Source organism: Seriola lalandi, unplaced genomic scaffold (assembly GCF_002814215.2).
Source record: "Seriola lalandi dorsalis isolate HSWRI2012SDOR001 ecotype SW California unplaced genomic scaffold, Sedor1 jcf7180002054182, whole genome shotgun sequence".
NCBI classification, from domain to species: domain Eukaryota; kingdom Metazoa; phylum Chordata; class Actinopteri; order Carangiformes; family Carangidae; genus Seriola; species Seriola lalandi.
The window spans coordinates 217,997-238,744 of record NW_019524735.1 but is presented as its reverse complement, the minus strand read 5'-3'; the positions used below and the strand labels follow the sequence as shown (position 1 = coordinate 238,744).

General features: G+C 41.1%; 1 protein-coding gene across 1 annotated transcript in view; it reads left to right on the top strand.

Moving 5' to 3' along the window:
- Positions 1-6,031: 6,031 nt before the first annotated feature.
- Positions 6,032-20,748, top strand: part of LOC111653282 (voltage-dependent R-type calcium channel subunit alpha-1E-like) — a 51,143-nt gene continuing 36,426 nt past the window's right edge. Inside the window, exons 1-4 of the mRNA XM_023403799.2 lie at positions 6,032-6,462; positions 11,743-12,015; positions 15,102-15,207; positions 16,671-16,810. Coding sequence (XP_023259567.2) covers positions 6,047-6,462; positions 11,743-12,015; positions 15,102-15,207; positions 16,671-16,810 — 935 coding nt within the window. The 5' untranslated portion in view covers positions 6,032-6,046. The remainder of the gene's footprint in view (positions 6,463-11,742; positions 12,016-15,101; positions 15,208-16,670; positions 16,811-20,748) is intronic.

Sequence of the window (20,748 nt, the reverse complement as noted above, 5' to 3'; positions counted from 1 at the left end):
GCAAGTTTTACTTTGCTAGCACCTGTGTTAGCGTCACTTCAAACCCAATGCTGCTGCGTTCAGGTAAAACGGACCATAGAAAGACATGAAATGTTTAACTTCTGTAGCTGTGGCTCTCACTGGGTGTGATTAACCTCGTTGCAGACTTCACTTCCCGTGACTAATAAATGGGCTAAAGTGTGATAAACTGATAAGACCCAGTGGCAGTAAATAATCTTTGCAAAATCAACTATGAATCGAACATTTATCTTTAAAGTTCAGTCTAGATTTTTCTGTAGGGAAAATTTTAGTCTACTATTTGCGTTATTGGTGTTCAGAGCAGGCAAGTTCTTTTGATCAATTTGTCATAATTTCATAATTAATTAAGCATATAAGAGATGATTTTGTAGATAAGTATTGCCAAGTATAGACTCCACTTATTTTAAGTCAGACTTCCACAGATAGGAGCATGTTGGTGTATGCTGTGATTCTTGTCTGTCATACAAGCTGGATCATCACTGAAAATGTCCTAGAAAAGTCCTGGAAAATGATCTCTAGAAAAGAGTGGGAACCCTGAGTTGCCTTGGTTGGATTACTGATGAATTAAAGTCAGTGTGGGTTACAGAGAGATTCCTTTAACTTGCAGTTCGCCTCACCTCTTCAGCTTTTGATACCTCTCAGAGATTGACTTGCCTTCAAACCGTCAGCCTACAAACGTTAAGACTATTGATACGTTTAAGCCTGAAACACCTAAAAAACATTGCACCACGCAGGAATCTGTAAAATGTGCAGCAGCAAGCGTACAAAGCGAATCTGATGTTTACCTGCAGGGCAGCTTCTCATGCCAGACCAAATTTGATTTGCCAACCATTTACTACCAACTGTCTCATGCACTGAACAGCATGCACGTCCCCCAATACATTCATACACCTGATGGTTTATTCTGATGTTTTTTCTTTTTTTCTTTTGCTGTGCTTGGCGTCTGCACTCCATGCATCCACTTGGCCATGTGCCTAGAGGATAAGACAGCAATTATTTTCTCACAGAGATGATTCTGCTAGATTACATAAATCCATATCTAATTCACACAATATGGTATCAGGACACTAGAAACTACTCAGTGTTCTTCATGTCACATAATCCTCGGAGACATGTCTTACAACAGCTACTGAGATGCTGCAGTCAATAGATATCTGAATGCTTCCTCTGGTCAGTGTTGACTACACTTTATCACTAAAAAACATGCTACTTGAGGGGACTGTTGGCGATGAAAGAATAAGATAATCCTGATTAAGACAAAGATAAAGCCGTCCCACAAAAATTAAGAGGTTTAGACAAAGAAATACAGATTGAACGTGAGCGTGTAGCATTTGAGGATTTGAAGTCTTCATTTACCCTTCAGTGCTGGTGGCAGCAGATGGTTTCTGCACTGCTCTCAGTCCCACAGCTAACACCTCGTCCTCAGCTCAGGGAATAACAGGATTGGTTAAAATGAACACGGCTGACCTTTTAATTAACTACACGGACCGTCGTGGCTATGTTTTAATCACAGAAAAAGTACCTTCTGTCCTTGGCTCTAGTTTTAGAATAGTACAGACACAAGACACACTTTCTGCATCCGGGGAAGGGTTTAAATAATTCTTATCCAATTTATGTTTCCTTAACAAAAACTAAAGATATATATCAAACTGACAGCATGACTTTGGTGAAATATATGTATCATCTATTTAGTGCTGGAATCAATAACCCTAACCCTAACAAAATAGCAACTATTTATTCATCAGTTTCAATATAAAGTATGTTTGTCTGAGTCACATGTTTTTTTTGAGTGTTATGAAAAAACATCTAAATTTGCATTATCCTCTACCCTGTACATTGGATCTACTCCTGCTAAGGGTATACACTCAGTTGCCAGTTTATTAGGTACACCTATCTAAAACTAATGTAGTATAATGCAACAAGTTTGCATTAAATCCTCCGTGATGACGGTTGTAAAGTTATAATGTGATGCAATACAGTTGAACAGCTCTGCAAACCAGAGCTTCCAAAATTACCTCACAGTTGAATCAAAAATATCTGACATTTTAAGATTTATTAAAATAAAATGCAATGAAAAGCAGGAAATCCTCACATTTGAGAAGCCGAATCCATGAAATGTTTGGCATTGTTGCATGAAAAATAACTTAAACAATTATCAAAATAGTTGCCAATGAATTTTCTGTCAGTCAACCAATTGGACATCATGTTGATCTATAATGATGATCAAAATGTATTGAGCATTTGAAGCACACTAACCTGTGCTTGAGATATGGCGTGAAAGTAAAACAATATATTTCATTATCCTCCTCTAAAAATATTAAGCAGCAGGCTACATAAAGCCGATAACTTATGAAATCAATAAGTTTTTACTTAATCAACTGTGTGCTCGTGCTATGTGTGTATTTTTATTTATTTATTTATTTATTTTTTTTACAGTAAATAGACAAAACTCTACCAACTTGTATGTTGTATAATGTCAGTAGCAAAAGTAAAAAATAACAGCAGGAATCAGGAGTAATGTCCACAGGCTTACAGACTAACAAAAGTAGCCTACTGCTCTGCTGTCTGACTCCCGTACATGAAGGAATCCGGAGAGGCCCGAAGCTCCTAAGCAGTCTCTTTGGCATTCCTTGGCGTACAGGCTGCCGTTCAGCATGTAGCAGAAGTGTGGATGGCAGCCAGCGTGAGAGCTGGTATCAGCAGCAGCTGAGTAAAGTCGAGTTTGTACAGTTCCTATGGGTTTGTAGTATTGAATGGTGGCATCAGCGAGCGCACACAGCTATGGTAAGCCCCCAGGGGAAAACATGTCAGTCACAGCACAATTTAAAGCAAGCTAAATGTTGTCACGGTATTAAAGTGAGATTTTAACGCTATTTAATGCTTTCCTTTTATATGGCAGGCAATTCGTTTGGTAATATATAAAAGCCGAGTAGGCTTTGTCATCAGCCGTGTTGTGTTTTTACTTTGGATATTATAAGTACATTGATTTGATAGCACCTCTTATTATATTCATCACTATGAGCAATATCCCTTTCACACTGTGACACTGTTTTCAAATTATAGCTAATTTAAGTAAGGTTGTGTCCAAAATCACTCACTCACTACTCCCTACTCACTATCCAGGGAGTTCTATGTAGAGGACTATATTTAGCTAGAAAATTAATAAACACTTTCAGACACTGTTTCTGTCTTTCAGCACGATGCATGATGGTCTATATTGCTTGGTTATCGCCTCTACAAAATGGCATACTCCCTATATAATGGACTATATAGGGAGTAGTGAGTGATTTTTTTGGACAAAGCCTAAATGTTCTGAATATTTCTGTCACCACTGCTTATTTATTTATTTTGGGGGTTGAGGGGGTCAAACAAATATTTCGGTCCCCAAAAAGGCTTTGGCCGGCCCTGTTTTTGCTCTTAGATACACCTTAGAAAGACCCTGCAGAAAAGAGTAACACTGTTATAGCTAAGAATGGAATAGGGTGTGAGGATAGAGGTGGGGGTAAACCCCACATTGTTTTCTCTGGCAGGGCTTTGACCGCCTTTAATCTCAGTGCACACCCTTCTCCACTGAACCTGCCGTGTGTCAGGTTATGTGGCTTTAGTCCACCATCTAGTGGTTAATGCGTCTGAGTCTGTGCATCACACCACCAGAGCACCGTTTCAAATGAACAACGTGCTGCTGCAGACCTGTTGCATCCACCTGCTTCACTTAAACTCATTTCATCTCCGGCCAGGTACAGAACTTCCCGCACACTGCACAATCTGAATCCACTCTTTACATGAAGTTTGAAGACAAACGGCCAATTCAGTGTGAACCAACACAAAGTGACTCATTGCACGGCAGCCTGCTAGTGAAGATGACTGGGATTATTTCCATGCCTCGCTCCGTGTCCCCATGGCTGTTTACGTTCATGTGATCTACACTCCCCTGGCTCCCAGCCACCCCGCAGTATTTATAGCCGTACAGCGGTAATCATCCCTCAAGGAATCCTCGCGAAATCATCCTCAAACCACCAAACTTGGACGGAGTGAGAGGGCTGAATTCAGGATCCACCTGATCGGGGCTCTGTGACGATGAAGGAACGCGCGTCACCTCGAGGTAAAGCTGTCAAATTCATTAATCATTTCATTAGTTAATTGATATTGTCGCTTCCTGTCGCGGGCGCTGCATTAATCCCCTCTTCCTCCAGTGAACATTTTTAGCATCTTAATCATCTGTCTCTACTTGTTGTGACTGCTGCTGCGTGTTTTTTTTCTTTTCTTTCTTCACTTGCTTGTGCATCATGCACTTAACTCCAGAAGAATGAAGAAACCTCATTAGCAATACCTGTTAACAGGCTACTTAATGTATTTCTAAAACGACTGCCGACCTGCAGCTGACGTGCACAAATTAGACGAGGGGGCCGCCTGTTGTTCCAGTGAGTCTACAGTAGTTGCACTAATTAAAGCGAAGGAGATCACAGCCAGGAGCTGTAGATAGGAGGAATTTCAAATAAAATAGCATCTTCACGCAAGTGTTTTAACTTTAATGAATTATAGAGATAAGGTGGACGCTTCCTGCAGCAGTAGGCACGCTGCTGTAGGCTTATTGATGCTCTTATCTATAAAGCAACCTTATCAGTGCTGGCATTCATGATTAATTTCATTTTTGTTTAAATAAGTAACCTAAACGTCATGGATCCTTCCCTGCATATCATTCGAGTTTGTTGCTCCTGCTGCTTTTTCAGTGTGTGCCTGTTGATACAAGTGCCTTGACATTTAATTTCCCCACAGCTCTGGCTGCAAAACTGACAGATAATACAAGGTATCACATATCTTTTGAACTTGCACGGCTGTGCTAAAAATCAGAGGCAGCCCGCCCATCAGCAGCATAAAGCTGCGATCAAACCACCCGTGTAAATGTGTGCGCTGACCTTGTACCCTCTCCAGGCTTTCAGACGGGTGCTGTTCTGCGTTTGAGGGCAGAGCTCAACTCAGACTGTGTCCAGTTCATGTCTGAGGAGCCCTGCCGCTGATGAGTGACTCACTGTGCCTTTGCTTCAGCTCTCCCACACTCAGTCATCTTCCTTTTCGGCTGCAGCTCAGTGGAAACAGCCTTGTTTTGTCTGTCTCTCACTGGCTCGCCTCAAACTTGCTGTTTTTCAGCCTTGCCACCTCATCTTCCCCATATTTATCTATCTCAGTTACACATACATGCTCAACTGGACAATGGCGGCAGCAGCATAAAGGTTTAACTCGTTTTAAATGTTGAGTTCCGTATTCTGGAAACAAAGCATATGACTGAATTGAGATATTAAAAAACCCTCCTCTTCAGACGTCTCCTTATCACTTTTACTAGAACCAGCTTTCTGTACAAAGTCTTATCCGCCCACCAGTACGATGACATGTACTATTTCTGCATGGCTGTTGGTTCAAAGCATTTGTTCATCTAATCATGCACTGCTGGTATCAAAGATCTCACTGGCTGAGGAGATTATTTAGAAAAAGCCCAGACAAATGGTGGTGCTCACTGAATTTGTAGTAGAATGCGTTTTTTGTTCGTGGAACCGTCAGTATATGCACTACATGTTTCTCATCCATATTCCCATAACATGGTCTGTGAAGCTGTGCTATGCTAACATTAACATGCTAATGTTCTCACAATGACAATGCTTATATGCAGTTAAAATGTTTCCCATTTAAAGACACAGTGAAGTCGATGCTGCTGGTGATACTGACTGCAAAGTCATAGATTCACCAGTGTCGGTAGAATTCAACCTCTGGGGAGCTTGAATGTCTTGACACAATTTCACGACGATCCATCCAACAGTTGTTGAAACATTTCACAAAAGACAAAAATGTCAACCTTAAAAAAGTCAGGGGAACAAGTTATTATGATACATTGTCCGTGGAACACAAATCATTTTTTTTTGAGTGTTTCATGAATTATGCTTTTGCCACCTATCACTGAACTCATTTTGTGTTCTCTCCTTTTTTCCCATTTGTAGCATTATGCTGAAACCACCAACGACTGACCTCTGTCGAGATGCTCACCAGTTCAGACCAGTCCCTCTCCCTCTCCCTCCCACCCAACCTCCACTCTCCATCCAGCTGTGGTCCAGCAAGAGAAACACATATCCAGTCGTCCCTGTCCCTCCCCGAGCCTGAGGCCTGGAGAATGCCCAGCATCGCTGCGCGTCAATGCCTCGCTCAAGGAGCTCGCTCCTGCTCTCTGCAGGTCCCTCATGCCGTCCCTGAGTACCTGGGCCTGCCACCTCGGGCAGCCAGCTTTGATGTGCCTTATGGTCGAGACGAGGGCTCGTCTGATCAGGGTTCGGGGTCTCTAAGCCCCCACTGTATGCTGCGACGGCGTGGGGGACTTGTGGAGCAGAAGGATATCATCATGGCTCACCAGGCACATAAAATCCAGAGCACGCCGCAGGCCCGCAGGAAGGAGTGGGAGTAAGTATAAAAGAGATTCAGAGGCAAAGGATTCCTTTTAAATTGTACGTGTAAAGATGATAAATCTCCATGGAGGAGGATGAAAGCACCAGGGTAAAAGAACGCACATGCTTCACTGTGTATGCAGTATAACCCTTTCAACCTGTTGAAACAGTTTGGTGAGTCCATCATTACAAAAGCCCGACACAAAGCCACAAATGTCATTCTTAAAAAATGGTATTGATTTAGATTTTTCAGTAAACAGACATTTTTTCCAGGGCAGACACTTTGACTTATCATAGTAGGAAAAACACAGGTGTAAACATTACTGATGGCTCTGTTCCATCTAAGTGTCTCTAAGTGTAAGCCTTACAAGTGATTCAACCATGCATAACACCAGGGCTGTTGAACTGGAAATGGACGGCAGCCAACATTGATGTTACTGCTGACACCTGTGCTGTTCCTGCTATGATGTCAAACCCCCTGCTGCAAAAATGGCCTGTAGGCGTGTTACATACTGTATCTATAATGAGCAGATACTGAATACATAAAGGACATTACTGTTTTCCTTAAACCTGAAAGGTGTCTTTCACAGTGACAAATCCACAGCTAAGTTTTTTTTTTTTTTTTTTGGTTTTAGAGTCACAAACTTTTTGTTTCAGTCTGCGCTGCTTCCATCTGTCTCATTTCCCGATGCAGCAGTAGTGTTTGTCGCTAAAAATTTCTGTTAAAGCCACTGTATGCTTCCTGCCCGGCTCCCAACTGCAGACACAGATAGCAGCTAGCTGGTGAACACAGTGGCACATTTAGCAGGCAAAGAGACAGACACTTCCCTCAGGAGCTGGTGGAGACCAAAACAGAGCTAAAAGGAGAGTCAGTGACATACACAAAACTTGTGTAACGTATTGAATTTGTAACCTACATTTTTACACCCATGTTCACTTGTTGGCAGTCTTCTTCTCCGTTGCATTTCTCGGCACATTGCTACAATTCATGGCATGTTACTGCCGCCATCAGTCGATCGATGTAACGTTGTGAAACCATGTGTTTATCACATCACTCATAAGCACACACGTGCAAAACAAAACGGGGCCACACACTTGAAAGCGCTGTTACATCATGCTGCTAACGGTCAAAAACGCCACATGGGGTGTATTTAAGGGGAGTATTGAAAGCACAAGGGTTCAAATGATTAGCCTTTACAGTATAAAGTATTAGTACACCTATTATTGTTGTTTGGTTGCTTAGCTACAAAGTGCTTATTTCAAAGGGTGCTCCATATTAGCAATACGTATGCAGAGGCCTTTGTTGCAAGCATTGTTATAGTTCCACCAATGAATCACCAAATCAGTTCGCACTGCTTTCATCAGTTGATCTGACGTTTTTTTTTTGTTTTTTTTTGTGTAACATCGTTTACTGTAATCAGATGCTGGATAGCGTTATTAATGGCGGAGCTGAGGGTGCTTGCCTGTGAACTTTTGAACTCTGGAGCCACATCGCTCTGATTATCTGCTTCCCACCACTCGAATGTGGAGTGGCACTCCATCAGTGTAACCCCCAACCCACCAACAAGCCCCTTTCCTCCTCCTCCTCCTCTTCTTCCTTCCTCCATCCTCTGATTTCTCTTTACTTTTGCTGTACCTTCACCACCCACTCCATGTCCACTTTACTGTCATTCTCTCATGATTTCAATCTTTTTTCTCACATGTACAGAAACACATATACACAGCTAATCTAATACGTTGTTTTATTTTCAGCCTGTAAGCGTTGTCAGAATGAGCAGCTGCAGCACATAGTAAGCAGGAAATGAGAAAAAATGTACAGAGAAGTAGGACTAAACATTGATTTCAGAACACTACTGTACATGCATTGTGGTTATTTGTCCATTAGGGGATGCTAGGGAATCAAAGTAGGAGAGCAGCTGGGAGGTAGCATACTGTATAATGCCTTTACAGTTAAGCAGTAGAGTTTGGAGATTGTTGAGTTTGCCTGAAAAATGCTAAATGGTTTTGAGGACAAATTCAATATTAATGATGTTTATTAGACTTTAAGTGGATGTTCAGAAAAACCAATTAGTGATCTGGTATTTCTGTATAATTGAGCGTGAGACAGTTTTTTTTTTCTCATGCTTAAACTTTTCTTGAGGTTCATCAATAGATACCTAAGATTTTGAGCCTGTTTGGTGCTGATGTGCAGTTTTGGACCGTTTCTCTGAAGCCATAACTATGATGTAAATATGTTTCAAGGTGAACTGGCACCATGTCACACCAATCTGCGATGATATAAGCAGCGGTTATTGGTCGAATCAAACTGACATAACTCAGTACTAGAGGATGTCTGTTGCTAGGGAACAGAGAGAAAAATAAAATGCTAAAACCACTCCAGTCAATGTTGGGTGAAAGCCTGTCTGCAATTATATAAATGCTCTTCAGAGTTCTGGCACAAAGTACACCCATTAACGTTTTAACTCACAGTGCGTGTCACCTGCAGCCTCGCTTCATCTATCTTCCCCTATACAGTGTTTCTAAAGATGTTTTTTTGCCGTGAGTGTGGACATAAAAATGCTCCGCAGGCTGCTGTGCTCTCCGTATCACAGCTGTTTTTTCATAGAAGTACGTCGCTTGTACATCTTTATCGGCTAATCATGGCGCTTTCTGTGCAATTTCAGCTCATTCAAAGTTTGGTTAGGCCCGGGCAAATTGATATGAACCTCTCTGCTGTTTCCGCTAACAGTTTACACAGCTATTTTCAGAAGCCTTTGAGTAGGCTGCGAGAGAAAAGCAGAACAAATGCCAAACACTCTCAAAACAGACTACATCTGGTCATCTATGCAGCACAATAGATCATCAGTGTAGTGATGCTGCTATACACTCGTCTGTCTGTTTCCTCCTTGAAGACATCCAATGACCTTGATGCAGCGTAAGGAGGGAGGGAGATGTGTGCGTGTGTGTGCGTGTGTGTGTGTGTGTGTGTGTGTGTGTGTGCGCGTGTGTGTGTGTGTGTGTGTGTGTGTCGGGAGAAACAGATTTCTGTAGGAAGAGGTTGCTCTATTGTGCAACATGGCTTTTGTTGGCAGAAATGAAAAGAACGAAGCAGGAATTCAAGAGAGCTATGTCGCTATGGAAACAACAGCAAAGAGAGAGCTAGAGACACACACACACAGACACAGATAGATATGTGCTGTTTGCAGAGATGGACAAATATTTTTGTTGGGCAACACACAAGTAGATGATTTTTTTTATTGTGATGCGTGCTTGTGTAAGACATTTTTAGGAGAAAGTGGAGATGAAAGTGAGATATGCTCATATACTGAACACATACTTTAAGTATAGTTCATTAACTATCACAAAACTGCACATATTACATGCTACTTATTATTCTTCTGCTATTTTTACATTTGCCACTCAATAGGTCAGTGTAGCCTTGTGTTGCTCTCCTGCTTTGCATGAAGTGACACGCCCGCCTGCTTCATGCAGATTAGGAAGAGGAGGTAACAGAGTCATGGCTGAGTTTCTGAAGCTCTGTTAGGGACTTATTCATAGATCCTGTTAAATCGATTTTTTTCCCCGTCTCCCCCAGATTCCGACTTGTTTGCCAAGCATAAATTTGTCACTCTCTCTTGGCTTGCTTTCACAATCCCTTGTCTGAGCCCTCGCCCGCTGCCCGTCTGTGATACCTGCGCTGTGCTGCTAACACAGCGGAGTCTGCCAGTCGGCATCCAGGCAGTGATATTTCTGTGTCAGGATTTCCAGTGGACTGATGCTGTGGCTGATTCTTTTTTTCTTTTTCTTTTTTTGTTTTGTTTTGTTTAGTTTAATTGTGACAAACAGCAACTTCAGGCATTAAAACTAGCCCCCACTCGCCTGAATGATACCATGTTTGTGGGGGCTGAAGTGGTGGTCATCTTCAGGAAACAGTGGGGAGGGGAGGAGAGCAGCAGATGGAGCGAGGGAGCCCAGTTGCCTAATGAGGTCTCACTTGTGTCACTGAGTGTGAAAAAGACCCTGCTTTCTTCTCCTCTCCCTCAAAAAGGGAGCAGCCCTAAGATCTATTTCATGCTCTATTTTTACTCCTGACTTTTACTCCAATATTAGCACAATGGCCTAGTTTTTAAATGTTTTAATAGTACAAGTCTGTTTCCATTAAAGAAAATATGACAATGCTGCCTAACTATCAAATAGTGAAAGCTCTTCAATGGGGGAAAGCTCATATATAAAGAGCTTCTCTATAGGTAATGTCTTTGACTTGCTTGCCTTCTCCACACACTTGTTGCCCTTTTCTGCACCTTGTCTCTGCTCCTACTATTTAGTGTTAAATGTATTTTCACACCCCCTTCTCTTGCCACAGCACCCACAAACATCTTTACATAATTGGTTTTTGAACCACATACCCACACAGCATACTGTATATAGGCTTCTTCTGTTTTTGTTTTTTACTTTTGAGGAAAATGTTTTTGTTCATGCAGCAAACTAATTGCTATGGTAACAAAATATATGTCCCTCCTCTCTGCCAGCTTTCATTCACATGAATTTTGAAATAGCCATCATGAAATGTTACTGTGGGAGGGGGGCTGCCGGTGCTCGTGCGCTCCTGACTGCGTTATAATTTCCCAGCAGGTGATGAGATTGTAAGATCTATAGCCATTCAAGCAACTCTCTTGCTCCATTTTCGACTGATTAGAGAGGAAGTTCGTGCTTTTTTTTCTTTTTTTTGTAAAATCAGGCGTAGACGCGTTAAACAAATGAGACCCTCCTTTTGTCAAGTTCACCTGGTGGAGAAGATGCGTGAAGTTTGCGAAGACTTCCCACGGATCTCTCCATCTGATGAGCGCACAGTAGTTTCTGTTCACGCAGCTGCCGGTTTGTCAGATCGAAACGAGCTTGGATGTTGGTAGAAAATTGCAAGGTGTAAAATCGGTGGATCTTTTTTTTTTTTCCTCTTTCGCTGCCTGAGTTTAGAGACGCGCACCGATTAAAAGTTGTCCAGAGCCGATTGTAACGCGCTGTTAAACAGATGGGATAAAAGAGATGCTGAGTGTTTGCAGTCTGTGCGTCTGAAACGTCAGTAAATAAATGGATGATTTTTCCTAAAATAGAAGCCAGCTGAATGATATAATCCTTTGTTTTTTTGTTTTTTTTTCTTGTGGATATGGAGTGATAGGAATTTGCAACTTTTTTGGGGGGAATCTTGGTGCTCGAAAAGCTGCCAGTGGATTGAAGGTGGATCATTTTTCGCTCAGCTCCACTTCACATTCCTGTAGTAAAATACTCTAAAGCGGACCGTCTCCTCATCTCTTTGTAGAATGGCTCGGTTTGGAGACGAGTCCGCTCCCAGCACGGTGGACTCCGGGGATGGGGACTTGGAGCGAGGTGGGGACGGGCAGGACGCGGCGGCGGCCGCCGCGGCTGGACTGACCGCTTCCATGAAACAAGCTAAGGCGCAGCGGGCCCGGACCATGGCTCTGTACAACCCCGTCCCACACCGGCAGAACTGCCTCACCGTCAACAGGTCGCTCTTCATATTCGCGGAGGACAACATCATTAGGAAATACGCAAAGAGGATCATTGAATGGCCATATCCTTCCATGAAAAAGCTATGTTTAAACTTGTCAGTGCTGTCCTGGTAGTTTGTCATAGAGAAAGTGTGTGGTAGGCAGTTCAGCACCATGGACAGCGACAGGAAGCATGTGAGCAGCTGCAGCTTAAAAATACAACTCATATTTACTCCTCATGTCTGAAAAGTGCCTAAAGTGCAATCTGAAGTGCACCCCCATTGCTGTGAATGTGTTTTGCATGACTTCTAATCATTTTCAGGGTCCCTCCTGTAGGCAGCTACCTTTAATCCTCCTTGTACACTTATCACTCACTGTTTATCTGCATAACCCACTCCATGATTTCCAGCTCTTAGTTAAATCACCAGATTGAAAATTAGCCCTTTAATAAGTACCCGAATTTAACCTCTTCATAATTCTGCTAAGTAACTAACCCTGGTTTGGTTTCTCTGTGGTTAGTTTATCCATGTGCTCCAGTGCTGGCAGGAGACGGAAAGTTAGCATGTGGTGATCATTAGAAGCAGCTCTGCTCGCTGTGGGGGAGGCATGTAGGCACATCTCTGCTGCCTTAGTGCTCATTGGAATATGAACCTGGCCATGAGTAGGTGTCAGTTCAAATCCACCAGGCAGCGCTCCTCTGCTTCCCGCTGCAGCATCGGCCAACAGTTTCTTTTCTCCTGAACTTTTACAGATTTAACAAAGATAATCAGGGAAGTTATTGTTCACAGCTTATTCATGTAACGTGGACATATAGTGCAATCATATTCAGTCATTACAGTGCTAGATAATAATAATCCATCAGAGTTACTTGTTCAACTGTCTAATTTATTTACATAATTTATGTTTGCAATGATTTCCTGATAAATCCTGTGCATGTTTAAATGTTTTGATAGCATAATCACTTCAACAGCATCACTCAGTTGCCATATCTACCCACTGCTCCTCCTGTCTTACACCCCCTCCAGTGCAGCGTGCCAGTCTCCCACTGTTACCTAACCACAGGCTCTGTGGGTGTGTGGGAGTGGGGCTAGTGGTCAAGACTAGCTGGCCACTGGCAGCACGGTAATGTGACTGTCGGTATCATAGAGGCAGAGGTATGTGGGAGAGAGCTGGCCAGTAGTACCATGGTGAATCGTGGGCTGTAAAAGCAACACATGTCAGAGTATTGACTGGGCGAGACCCAGATTTTTGCACATAGTGTTCATGTTCTGATGCCGAAAATGAAAAACAGACTCATCTGATTTCATAGCAATGGCGTTTGTTTGATTGTATGTTGCCTCATAAACACACTGGAGAGTTGTAACAATTCCCACAAGTTTAGTAGTTGCTGTGGCTTCTGATGCCCAATGTGGAACAAAGTCTCTGTACCATAGTTAAGTTAGTGGACCATACCAGTGTTCCTGCAAGTTAAACCAGCTAATTGTGTGTGATAAATCTGCAGCAATTACTTGATTGATAAAACATGTATGATGACTGGTGTACATTGTAACAGGTAACAGGAAGTAACAGAGTGGATGAGATTTATTAAGTGTTTCCCAATTTAGCTCTCTTCCGCTGCTTTCAATGGCAACAATGTGGACTTGTCCATGTGAGTCAGTGTGGGTCCCAAAGGCCCCCATGTCAGCACTCCTCTGTGAGTCAGTGACCCCATTTCACTCAAGGCAGGAAAATTAATAACAAGGAGCAGCTGCCTCATGGGAACTCCAAGAGACTGAAAGTCACAAACACATACAAGTGTTGGGGCCCGTATAGTCACCATCACACGCAGTGCATGCTGGGTCACACATGTCAATGCATGTGCACACACAGACAGTTGTTTCAGCTGCGCTAATATCGATGAAGGTAAATATTACTCCTGAGAAACACAGAAAACATTTATTTTCTTTATTTGCAGTCATATAAAGAAAATTGCTGTAGCTGCACAAACTAGTCCTGCAACAAGTTTCTTGCAAACAATGAAATGAGAGTCGTGTTTAAATCAGACATTTGTAGATTAATGATACAATTCTGGAAATTTTGAATTAGCAGATTTGGTATTTGAGAGAATTTTAGCTCTAGAACATTTTATTTGGAGATTGCAGCTTTCGTATTTGCACATTCATCATTTCATTATGCAACAAAATTATTTTTGTGTTTTCTACAGGCTTTTGCATTGTTTCTATAGGCAATCACAATGAATCACTTAGTATATAAAATGATATTAATCAGTGTAAAATTACCTTTATCAGTTTCCCTGTATCAGAGTCATCCAACAGCCCAAAACTGACGTACAATGATCTAAACCACAAAATTCTCACATTTTTCAGACACAAGATACATTCATAAAAATAGCTTCTGTTTTTTATTTTCATGCTTAAACTGCAGTTGAATGTTGCTTGTGTGCTGGGTTACAGTTCAAACAGAAACCCTGGCTGCTTTCCTTTTAATAGCAAAGAGATAATACTTGTAAGATGTGAGTTTGTCATGCAAGACTTAGTAAATTGACGTATATCTCATACTGTATAATCTGCTGTTTTGTCAGCTGTAGGCAGTGAAAGGAGTTCTGAGAACCATTTGTTGTAGTTTGTGTAGTTAGACCAGTCAGGCCAAGGTGACTTCACTCGCTCACTTCGCTCTCCTTCCCTCCCTTACCTGCTCTTTTTCTCTTCATGAAAAGCACTTTTAAAAGCAGGTTGCCATGGATACTGCAATCTCTCTAACAGATTGCTTCCAGTACCAGAGAATATGAACCATGCCATAATTCACGTGTCATTTAATCATCCATCCATCTATGTTTTTTTCCCTCTCCACTGAACCAGACACACATGTATTTTGGAAATATCTCTGCAATTACAAAAGTACAGTATATGTACAGTTATTGATGTTAGTGTATTGAAGATGTAAAGCTTGGTCAACTCATAATATGTTGCTTTTTTTCAGCATCATAGTATGGGCCTTGTTTGTGTAATGATGTGCAGTGTATTGCTCCATCCTTGTAACACTGATCTCCCAAAAAAAATGATGACATTTGAAGTGTTGTTGTTTGCTGCATACCATTTGTTTGTTTTTATGCGCCACTTGTGTCCTTGTGTTTTGATAAAAGTACTTTCCTTAACTTCACGGCCTTTACACCATTTGAGTACATGATCCTGGCCACTATCACCGCCAACTGTGTCGTCCTGGCTTTGGAGCAGCACCTCCCAGGAGAGGACAAGACCCCCATGGCAAAGAGACTGGTGAGGGCAAAATCTGTTTTCACATCCCACATCACACAGAAAGGTTTTTTGAGCAATGTCATCATGAAATCACTCATGCAAATGGGCAGGAAACAGACCAGAGTGATGGGGGTTTATGAAGCTATCAACATGAGAAGTTTTTTTTTTTTTTTTTTTTGTGCCATAAACTGTGGAAATGTTAAAAGTAAAAGCTGGAAGATGGTCAGTATCCCCAAGTGGAAACCTCACTTTCAGTTAAGTTAAGGGTGCATACTGTGTGTTTAGCATGTAGTGATCTGGTCACAGCCCTGGACTTTAATTAAGTGGTATAAAATGAGTGAGGGAGAAATATATGTTAAGGGTAAGAAAACTTACACTCTTACTATGTTACTAAGTGTTGAGTACATGAGGACAAATACCACATACAAATTTACCTCCAGTGGTGGAAAGTAACTAAATACATTTACTCCAGTACTGTTCTTTAGTATAGTTTTGACGTACGATTTCCCCTCTCAGGTATTTTCATTTAATGATACTTTATGCTTCTCGGCAAGGCAAGTTTATTTAATTGTGTAACACATTTCTGACCAAAAGTCAATTCAAAGCGCTTTACATAATGCATTAAAACATTTTTAAAGAGAAAGAAAAAGAGAATAAAAGCACTTAAATACAAATTCAAAGAATAGAAACCCTTCTAAAGGAGAGTAAAAAGTTAAGAATAGACATAAATAGAGGTATACGAAAGCACTCCACTACATTTCAGGGGAAACATTCTACTTTTCACACCACCACATGCATTGTACAGTTATCATTACTTCCACTGTTCAGATTAAGATTTTATATATAATACATATGATTAAAATGTTATTAATAATTGTTGTAGATTAAAACAGTTATAAGTTGTTAAAATAAACTCTTTCTTGACAATGTTGAATGCTTTTTACATGTACACATAAAGTAATCAGTAATAATATTCCAGTAATATACCTGATATATGATAAATTAACGCTCTGAATGGGGTCATTGTCTTAATTGTTACTTTTACCTTTATTTAAACATATTATGCAACTAATAGCTTTTTGTTAAGTAAACCTTTGAATGCAGGACTTTTACTTGTAATGGAGTAAAAGTTGTGTCATTACTTTTAAAGGAATACTTTTCCCATCACTGTTTACCCCAAATGTGAGCTATCATGACATTGTGCCAGTGTGTTTTCTACCCCCTGCTGTGCATGCAGCCTTGATTGTTTGTAAATGGAATATAGTATATACAGTAGACTATGTGTAATTACTGGATTTTATGTGTGCACCCTGTATACACAAAAGACAACCTATAGGTTATAGTTTTAACATTATGGCCTTGTTCATGACTAGAGTTTATTTTACTTTGTCAACTCAACTACCCTTCCCTCTAGAGTCTGCTTCCCTATTCTACTCTACTCCTTTATTATTCACACATTACATTATGCTACATTATTCCCACAGGAGAAGACAGAGCCCTACTTTATTGGGATCTTCTGCTTTGAGGCAGGGATCAAGCTGGTGGCCCTTGGTTTTGTTTTCCATAAAGGTTCCTACCTGAGGAACGGCTGGAACGTCATGGACTTCATAGTCGTGCTCAGTGGGTGAGTGATAGCAGCTGGTCTCCCTCACGACCTGAATTTTCAACAAAGTGAGAAATGTTTGTTTTAAACATTGTCAACAGATTCCTGAACTACTTCTCACCAAACATAATGCTGAGATCTGTTTTTGGAGGAAGTGACGGAAAGTAACTAAGAACATTTAGGACTTGGTATTTCTTCTACCACTGCCATACAGTACTCTGACTGTGGATTAGCAGTAGTGTCTAAACGTCCTGTTCTCCATCTGTCTGGATGCTTAATAGATCTTCTTCAAAGCGGTCATGATGGGCAAATAAACAGGTGTGGCTAATAACTTTAATGATGGCTCATTTCCATTGAGTGAGCTATGACAGTGAGCCAGCATACACAATACAGCGACCCTGGACCACACTCACCTAAACTGAATGCAGCTATTGTTAATGCTATTAGTTACACCTGTGCTTTTCCTACTATGGCATGTAAATAGGCCTGTGTCTGCTGTTTTATTGGGACTGAAGTGTCATTTTGCTGTTATTGTTGAAGGTGTTATGAATTGTATTTAGTTATAAGTGATATTTTCTGTTACAACAGAACAATGGCCATTTGAAATAGGTCATTTGAAGACACATGTCAGTGTTTACAGATGAATAAGATGTACCACAGGCTTCGGCAACACAGACAGTGCTCGTTAGTAGGATCAGTTCACTTCATTCAGTTTCATTCGTTTCATTCATTTCATTTGTTTACAAGAAAATAATAGAATACTGTCAGCCTTATCCTAACTGTCTGACACTGTCTCCATTAAAAATATATAGAAATATAAGATCAAAGTTGAAGGTCAGCAAAGTAGCCTTTTAATATTAAAATGATAAATGTAACAGAGAGGGTTTGGGTACAAGCGTGTGTGTGTGTGCGTGTGCGCGTGTGCATGCGTCTGTGTGTGCGTGTGTGTGCGTGTGTGTGTGAGAGAGGTATACCTCCAAATGCTCTCTTTTAATTTTGAATTTGGTTGAACTCCATGATGAATTACAAACTTCACTGATTGTATGAGAGAGTGAAAAAAGTTTTAAATTAATGCTCAGCAACTGATTCCGCAATTAATTTTGACAGTATTCATTTTTAGTTTACCAGGCTGTGGCTACTGAACCAAATGATTAATTTCAGACACTGATTGTCAAGTTATGTCGGTGCATTCATGCATGTGACTCTGCTTGTGTCGACATTTATCATTATTTTTCCATGCATGTCCGCACTGCAGTTTAAAGGCTTCCAATCACTACATGCTGTACCTCATGTCTGACATTATTGCTGCATGGTTAGCGATGGTTGACCCTATGGGCTGGTCTTTATTGTTGTTATGTTGATGTGATTTTTCTCTATATATTTACACACCACATACATCCACAGGAAAACACAACACATAAATGCAGGAAAATGTGTGTTTCCATGGCACAGTCAGGCTCTACAGTCAGCGATAGGTGGGTGGATAAGTGGATTGGCAGTTGTGTCTAAAACCTGCTTCGGTTCGCCCCCAGGACCTCTGTGAATTAAATGTGAATGCAGCGCTGGAGATGTTATGCAAACGCATAGAAAGAATGGATGCATGGTAGAGAGAAAATTAGAAGAAAAGAGGGGGGAAATCAAGGGGGAGAAAGGAAGAGGGAGAGACAGACCCAAGAAGAAAACATAATGAGAGACTTTATTTGTTCCCTATAAGGCTGGGTTTAGTAAATGAATTCACAGGAGCAAAGCATTGTTACCACTGGTATGCTGTTTATGGCTAAGTGTACAGTATTCAGCATTCAGGGAAGATTGCTATCGGCGTGTTGACATCTCATTTCAACCTGACACCCACGTCTTTCTTTTTCTCTGTATCTCTGATGTCTCTGTCTGTCTTTCCATCTCGCTCTCTCTCTCTCTCTCTCTCTCTCTCTCTGCCTCTCTCTCTGCCTCTTACATAAAAGGGACATCAGCATCACGTTTACAGAGCAGTCAGTGTCGGCCTAAACGCTGAGCAGCTGTGCTGTTGACAGATTTCCACAGAATTTACAAGGTTAAAGTGTTCAGTGGGTTTGAGTAAATTGAAAAGTATTGGTTGCTTTAGTAGAGTACTTTGAAATTCTCTCATCTCATCAAAGTTTGCACCAAATCATTTCACTTCCAGTTTCTCAATAAATAGTGTATATATAGTGAAGATAAAACAAAGCACTGTTTGGTTCAAAGTAACAGGCTCGTTTTTCACTAGCTCATCATTCACAAGCCTTTGACTAGATGTAGGTTCAAAACAGTTTCTTTGATAGGAAAACACAACAGTGCTGGCATGGGATGACTGGAGCTACGTGTCAGTAAGATTATCTTTTCCGAGGCTACAGAGACATTCAGGTGTAGTTAAAGCTTAAAGTACTGAAGTCCTCCAAAGATGCAAAATGCACAGACAAAAGGCTTAAAAAGCAGCAGTGGCCAGCTTGACTTAATGTGTCAACTTTTTATCTTTCCTCCCCCATGTATCATCTCACAACCCCTTAGATTTAGCTCTGTCTTGACCTGCTCCAACAATATGATGCTGCTTACACAATCTATTATTAATCATTGTTTATGATGTAATATATAATTATATGACAGTTGTGGGCCATTTTTAGTAGAACTAGTAGTTAGATAGGCAAGTATGTATTGGTACAGGATCTGAATACTTCTCCTTACTCCTGCTGCATAATTCACTTCACTGTTGTTAATCCATATGTTCAGTATCTTACACTCGTTGTAATTGCCAAAACATGGCTAAATGTGTTACTTGCACCTTTCAAGCTAAAAGAAAGTGAGTGGTACTGAAAATAGAAATTAGGGGTAGTGAGGATTTAACAACATTTGAAACAAAATGTGATGACAGTTGTGGGGTTGTTTGCTTATGTTTGCCAGCGCTTTCAGTCAAATTTGATGAAACCACCCTCACACAATCCCGATGAAGACTTTTAAGTTACACTTAAATAATGCCTAAGGGGGATTTTCCCCCTAACTTTTACTCTTATCGCAGCTTAGTCATGAATATTTAATGTTAGAGAGACATTTGTCAGGGGTTTTGAGGCCAGTGGTTGTGCAAACAGCTTGATGATGTCCAGGGAGCTCTTAGTTAGTGAGCTGTGATCTGGACCCTATTTCAGTCCTTATTTTCTGCACATTTAGTACAAAAACACAATGGTAGGAATTTCGAAATGTGTGCCTCATAAATGTATGTCAGTGGTGGTCAAAGATTGCATAAATTAAAGACAGAGCACAGACTACACCCGAGACACTAAGAATGCACTTTAACGGAAGATGTGGCAAATCTGTTGCTGCTGTAAACTCAGTTGTAAGAGTTAAGTGTTTTTAATAAAACTGTCACTCAATCATATCACTTATTGTATAAAATGCAAAAAGTCGTCAGTGTGTTTTCTGCAGCCCACAGATCATCTTGCCTAACTCCAGCCACAGCTGGAATTGGTAACTGACGACCTGGTTTCCTGCCTCGTATCTGACACATTTTCTCGTAGCACATATGCTGCTTTCCTCTCCTCTCAAATACACACACACACACACACACACACACACACACACACAAACACACAGGCCCCGACTCTCTCTCACTCTGGTGGCACAGTACAAGTAAGTCAGACTTAAAAGAAAACACACATGTGTCATAGAGGCCGGTTGGGAATAAAATCGAGGCCACTGGGCCAGCGCTGGCGGCATTCATTCCATTTCATATTAATGAATTGCTAGAAGCGAATCTGCTGGGACACTGAGCTCAATTAAAATCCTTAATCTGAGTGAAGAGTGTGTAGCAAAAAGAACCACAGCGAGAACAAGTCACCCACAAACCAATTTAATTCAGTGGGATTCCTAAAATGGTCAATTATATCCTGCGGCAAACAGGTGGATCTGATGCTTTGATTAGCAATAAAATGTCTCCCAAATGACTTGTGCAT